General features: G+C 38.5%; 1 protein-coding gene across 2 annotated transcripts; it reads right to left on the minus strand.

Moving 5' to 3' along the window:
- LOC125222326 (helicase-like transcription factor CHR28) lies at positions 1-6,631 on the minus strand. 2 transcript variants are annotated; one of them, XM_048124858.1, is made up of 13 exons: positions 6,525-6,631; positions 5,848-6,162; positions 5,682-5,756; positions 5,182-5,603; positions 4,472-4,543; positions 4,316-4,390; positions 4,046-4,207; positions 3,319-3,400; positions 3,008-3,138; positions 1,975-2,196; positions 958-1,494; positions 410-619; positions 1-337 (listed from the first exon to the last, which is right to left on the minus strand). In XM_048124858.1, the coding sequence occupies exons 2-13, from the start codon at positions 5,996-5,998 to the stop codon at positions 233-235; spliced, it is 2,244 nt and encodes a 747-aa protein (XP_047980815.1). In that variant the 5' UTR covers positions 5,999-6,162; positions 6,525-6,631; the 3' UTR covers positions 1-232. The 2 variants fall into 2 exon arrangements, with proteins under 2 accessions (XP_047980815.1, XP_047980814.1); XM_048124857.1 differs by having other exon boundaries at positions 3,319-4,207.
- Positions 6,632-6,648: the final 17 nt, after the last annotated feature.

Raw genomic sequence — 6,648 nt, forward strand, 5'->3', positions numbered from 1 at the left:
TAAAAAATAAAAAATCAACCCTTAATTTGGTCGTTTAAATTAGGGACAACAGGAAATTCTGCAAATACACATCCTAATATCCTAGCTTTAGTCAAGGATCATCCATCTGTGATCTGCCCCACAACCATTTGCAACTTCCCACTTGAATTAATATGTACACCACACATTGGGGTGCAATATAGCCTCAAAAATTGCCCATTGCAAAAAAAGAAAAACAACTTGTTCAACGTCCTCAGCCCTCAAACAAAAATCTCAGGTCTTCCATTGAGAGGCGAGCACCGTGGCTACCACTTTGATCTTCCCCAAACGCCGATGCAACCATCTTTCTCTTGTCATCCTGAAAACGCATCCACAATCCTTATAACCCCAACCCGAAATTCACAAACATCAACAAGGCATGAGGAAGTACCTGAAGACTCAGGATGCGATCTTCAACTGTGTCCTTGACAGTTAACCGTGATACAGTAACTGTACGAGTCTGCCCTATTCTGTGAGCTCTATCAACAGCCTGATCCTCTGTTGTCGGATTCCACCAAAGATCCAAGAGAATTACACGGCACGCAGCAACCATGTTGAGTCCTAGATTCCCGGCTTTTAAAGACATTAACATGACATCAACCTGCAGAGTTGGACAACAGCAACTTATAATTTAAAGAATACTCCCTCAGTCTCCTAAAAATAAAAACTTTTGAAATGACATAGGTTTTAATGTAAAATTGGTCAAAGAGATAGAAAGAAAAGTGTGTTAGTGGAAAATGGGTATCACCTCATTAGAGAGAGAAATTTCCTTAAATGGAAAGTTTCTATTTTTAGAGGACTGACCAAAAAGGAATGAGTTTCTATTTTTAGGGGACGGAGGGAGTATAACAAAGCAACTATTACAAGAAACAAAACTGGAGGATTCTTGAAAAAAATAAGCCAGATAGTCTTAACAAGAAATGGTATGGGGATCCCCACCTCAGGGTCAGTGTTGAAATCTTTTACGGCCTTGTCTCGAGCAACTATTGACATAGTACCATCAAGCCTCCGATAACTGATATGGTTGTTCTTCAGTGACATCTCGACTAAGTCTAGCATGCTAGTCCATTGTGAAAAAACAATAGCCTTTTCAGGTGCTACACTTGCTGCCTCAAACTCATGATCAGATGCAGAAACATCCTCGTCAAATATGAAAAAATCCTGCGACTCTGAACTCTGGCCTTTTGATATGCATGACTTGAGAATTTCAAGAGCGGACTTGATCTTTGATGATACGTAGTTTCTCTGTAGAACTGCAGATTCATCACGCAGTTCGTACTGAACAGGGCTATCACCATCCACATCAACACACAGGCATCTCCTCAGAGTGGATCTTGAAAATATAACATCGGCACCGAGTTGTTCTTTACATTGATGGGCAGGACATGTATTGTCTTCACCAGTTAACTGATCTGAAACACATTGATAACAGAAAACGTGCCCACACATTGTGACCACTGCATTTTCAGGAGGATCCTGTAGCACATAAAATGTATACATCAAATCCTTATAACCGACAGCACCATGAAAAAAAATATTAACCCTCAGATGGGGACTTTAATCCCAAACAATATAATTTTCCAGTCCCTTCCCTTATATGGACAAAATTTATCCGCAAATCAACATTAATTCTTGCGTTTTCTGTTAATTAAACCAAAAACTTGAAGAATTTGTGATGAATAAGGGAAAAAGAGGATCCCTAATGAAGATAACTCATAGGTACTACTTTCTTGTTCTTCTGGATAATCAAGTCAATATTTTTGAGCTATGAAACATATAATTGGGATACTACTTCAGGCAATCCGTTGCTACAATTAATTTTGGGCAGGTTATGTTAGCAGGGAGCAATACTTGAAGACTCTCATGCTTAATCAAACCTCGACTCCTTTGAAAAAATGACAGTTACCAAGAGATCAAATTAAGCAGCAATCAAAAGAAGTACAGAAAAGAGTGTACTTTGCACACAAGACATATGGCCAGGGAAGCTTCCAATGGTTTCAATAAATTAACTAGTAGTTCTCTGGGAAGAATCTTAGCCATCTCAGACGAATCCTTTCCAACAGGATCTGAGCTGAGCCCTTTGACAAGTAATGGGTGATCACAAGCTTGGCGAAGACGCAAAAGCATCAATAGGATATTTGCATAATTTTGACTGACGGTACCAGCAGCAGCATAAGCCTGCAAATATCAAAACCACAGCTCTTGTAACATATTGCAATCTCAACAATGACATGTTTTTCACATTTCAAGTTCTGGAAACATAATTCCCTTTTCACTATTATGGGGCATTTCTCTACAAATCCAGTGCAAGAACCAGATCCAGAATCAGTAAAACTGAAATTTTCTTGTACTAGTAGTATTCAGTACTTAAAAAGCATGCTAGTGGAATGCTGCATGAAGTTTTCCCTATTTTGATTCAGCCTTCTCCTTGCTTAAACATCTGAAGCCAATTTATAGGTGTATGTAATTGGTGGCTGTTCAGACTTCAGTTCATAAGGTAGATACTCAATAGTTCTAAACTAGCACAAGGAAATAAAATCCTCGAGATAGCAATGGTTACAACATCAAATCATTAATGCAAACAATAACCAGATATCAAACTAAGAAGTAACCACCCTGTAAACCAGAGTAGCTTAAAAAGATAGTATCCGCAGCAACAGCAACTGCAAATACAGGTTTTCATTATACAGGTATTGCAAGGTGCTAGCAACTGACTTCTATCATGGACAAGACTGGTAGACCAAGTCTAGGAAACTATAGCGGTAAGAGAAAACTTGACAAAGAAATTAACACATGAACTGATGAAATACCACTCCTAAAGAGGAAATACTGAATAAAGTAGCACATTTTGACTACTATCTTCAGGACTGAGTGACTGACCCAGTATCACCGGCACCGCCAGTTGCAACATTCATCTGCACCTACTACCTAGGCAAACTAAGATGGTACGGGGATATACGGATTGGGGAGACTGAATAAGGTGACAGACCTTGAATTGTTTGCGTGAGTCAAACTCAAGTTTCTCATAAAAAGCCCGTTCTTCCAAGGAAAAATCCACCCTTGTTAAGTGTACCTTTTTGGGAGGTAGGTTGATGATAGGCTTACCATCAATTAAGTCACCTATCACAGCAAGAAAAAGATTATGATGACCCTTAAAACATGAATCAAAATAAAATATTGCTGAAGTAAGCAAGTGAATCTGGAAATACAAAATAAGAAGTTTTAGGAAACTAGAATTTCATCAGTTACATAACACAAAAAAGGGAAATGAACGAATGGCCGAATAGTGCATAAAATCACCTTTTGTTCGGCGCAACATGATATTCCTTAAGACAAATTGAAGCTTCTTGTAGCCTTTAACAGAGTCCCTCAAAATAAGACCCTTGATAGAAGAACCAAAGGTTTTGTAATTATCATATGGTTCGTATTTTAAAAATCTGAAATAGCTGAATAATTCATCTATAGAATTCTGTATTGGAGTTCCAGATAAGCACCATCTTCGTTTTGCTTTAAGGCTACAACAGGCTCTAGCTATTTGAGTTCTGTGATTTTTTATGGTCTGGGATTCATCCAAAACAACCCTAGACCATATAACCTTTGCTAATGTGCCACAATTTCTATCCAAAGCATTCACATCATCCTTTTTTCCCTTCTTGAACTTCTTATTAACGGATGACTTTTTCTGCTTCTTCTCCATGGAAAATGCAGAAGATACTGCAACTCCATCCTTTAAATCATCATCATCCCCTTCAACCAAAGGTTGTTTTGGAAGTTCATTTGATACGATAGCATATGTTGTTAAAACAACATCATATCTTGCCAATGTAACAGGATTCTTGGTCCTATTGCCTCCATGATATACTAGAACACGAAGTTTAGCCTTTTTTGGGACTTTCTCATCCAGCTCCCGAGCCCATTGTCGAACCACGCTGGCTGGACAAACAATCAATGTCCCTGCTCTTGGCCTACTTTTGGGGGTTGAATTACTCGATTGTGGAAGCATTGCTAAAGCATCAGATACTTTTACCTGGATTGCATCATCAAGAGCAGCACAACCACTAACTCCATTATCATCATCCAAGTTAAAGGCTTCAGTTTTGGTAGAAGACGACTCCTTTGCTTTAGATTTGGCCTCCAGCCTCTTTTGCTTTTGTATGAGGGCAATCGTTGAAATAGTCTTGCCCAGGCCCTGGGGGTGTGAAAAATTATAATGTATATTGAAGGAAAAAAGATCCAAAAATGAGGAATTTTATTGAACTAGACGTGGGGAAATAAATTTGCTGACTAACATGCCCACCTGATCATCAGCTAAGATTCCCCCTATGCACAAACCAGACGATTCTTGACGAAGCATCCATGCCAAAGCAATTCTCTGAAAAGAGAAAATGCCAAAGCTTTAAACCATAAATACCCAAACGCAAGTAGAAAAGTACCATGAATAAGCAGACAGGACCTGGTGCCTAAGAAGAGAAACTGACAACAGTCCATCAGGCAAATCAGCTTCTTTTTGTTGTTGATGAAGATCCTGCAATAAAAACATATAAACTCCAATACACTAAAAATGAACAACTTTCTAATAACATATAGTAAGGCAATCAAGAAAATGAGAGTAAAATGAAACAATGATCTGTTCAGTATACACATTGAGCTTTAGCTTGAATATTTATCAGAGTTGAACTTGAATTGGAAGTTCCCCTGAAAACTAATATAGAAAGGATACAAACTAAGTGTTGAAGAGTACTATTGATGCTTGGAAAAAAAGTATTCATACTCTGCTGCTCAAGGTAAGCTAAGGAGTTTTGGTTATGGAAGGTTCATTACATTATTGATCCAGATAATTAAAGTTGTAAACCAAGTGATGCACTAGTGTGTTATTAATGTAATTTGTCCATGACTGCGCTTGTATGCCCAAGCACAACATGACTCCACTTCAGATTAGAATGAACATAAAAATGTTCCACTTTGGAGAGGAACATCAGAAAAAATATTATAGAAGCTAGAATAAACAATAACCCAAGTAAGATACTTTGGCTTCTGAGAGTTCAAGTAAATTACTACAAAAATAAGGAAATCCATGCAGTTTTTTTAAAATGCAAATTCATAATTGAGCACGGTCACAAATAAAGAAAAAAACAATAAAAATGTAAAATACACAGACAGTACCTGCACAGCAGCTTGAAAAACCAATCTCTCATCAGGTCCTACAGGCCTCTCTTCGCCTACCCCGGTTTGATAGAAAGGATCATTTAAAGCAACCAATGAGGTGGTTGAAGAATGTTTTCCAGGCATCATAGCCGGAGGTAATATTCTACTTCCATTAGAAGGATTTGACCACATTGATTTCCCATGTGTTTCGCGAATTTCACTGGCACTTACATTTTCTATTAGATTGTGTGGGTTAGAGGTAGAAGACTGAAAGCCAGGAAGGACTCTCTTCATAGAATGAGTATTATTGTCTATCCTTGAACTTGAAGTACCGGCAGTCTCTGCAATAGTTAGTCGCTTTTGTGGTCTTGATGGGATTTCATCAAGAGCAGTTCGCCTCTTAGAAGAAGAAGGGTCTTTAAGAGAAGGACCACTGTTACCTGCAATTGTGGAATACCTGACATATGCCACACGTTGGATTGCAATAAGTGACTTAGGACAAATAGTTTAGGCGGTACCTCTCAAATTAAGATGAGGGGTGGTGTCCCTCACTGGAGATTCATACTGAACAATTTGACTCTTGGAAGAAGGATCTTCACAAGAGAAAACAGTGTGAGCTGCAACTGGAGGATATCTAATGAGCAACACCAGAAAGTGACTAAGGACCAATCGTTTAGGTGCTACCTGTGGAGTTAGGACGAGATGAGGATGCTTGCGATGGAAGGACCCTATCATTGATAGTAGTGGCAGTATCCCTAAGTGGAGAGTCATCTCTATAATTATCTATTTCCCGGAAATCTGAATCTGAATCCGAATAATCACTATCTGAAGCCATTGAACGATTATCGGGTGTAATTGATATGGTCAACACCTATTGAGATGCAAGTGGCAATCTTGTGGGAGAAACATCTTGGACTTGCAACACACAAATAACGCCTCACCAACTACTGTAGGTCTCCAGTTGAATCCTTGTAATGTACCTCAATATACTGAAAACCCCTTTGGGAGTGGAAATGTAAAACAGTAAGAAACTAACAAAATTATACTAGTAGAATGTTTTTCAATCAATTAACACAACAACCTGGTACTATCGAATTAAATGAGGAAATGAAGAGTGAATACAAACGTAATCAAACTACACTAAATCGACATGCATGGAGATGGTGGGGAGCATAATTAATTGGGAAATGAGGGAGCATCTTGACGGCAACTCAGCAAGTAGCAGCCGGACTAGATTTTGATTTAGCGAATTTCGCCGTTGCTTTTGAAGTAAATTAGCAATAATTGGGCGTAAAATGAAAGAAAAAATTTCCTTGTGGATTCGGAGTTTGGAAAGTAGGAATTTTTAGGAGAAAACATACCTGGTTCGCGAATCTGCAGAGTGAAAGCGAGAGTCTTGGAAGCCCTAACCAGCAATCTACGCATCCTTTTTAGAAATTGAGTTTAATTCCTCGTAATTATATTTCCGTTACAGAAGTCGTCACC

Source organism: Salvia hispanica, chromosome 4, assembly GCF_023119035.1.
Source record: "Salvia hispanica cultivar TCC Black 2014 chromosome 4, UniMelb_Shisp_WGS_1.0, whole genome shotgun sequence".
Classification (NCBI taxonomy): domain Eukaryota; kingdom Viridiplantae; phylum Streptophyta; class Magnoliopsida; order Lamiales; family Lamiaceae; genus Salvia; species Salvia hispanica.

Excerpts from the sequence above, each read along its gene's own strand:
- LOC125222326 (XM_048124857.1), bottom strand. The coding sequence starts at position 5,998 with ATGGCTTCAGATAGTGATTATTCGGATTCAGATTCAGATTTCCGGGAA. Across the intron at positions 4,544-5,181 it reads TTTTTCAAGCTGCTGTGCAG|GATCTTCATCAACAACAAAA; the intron begins GTACTGTCTGTG and ends TTTTTATTGCAG. Across the intron at positions 4,208-4,315 it reads GAATCTTAGCTGATGATCAG|GGCCTGGGCAAGACTATTTC; the intron begins GTGGGCATGTTA and ends TCACACCCCCAG.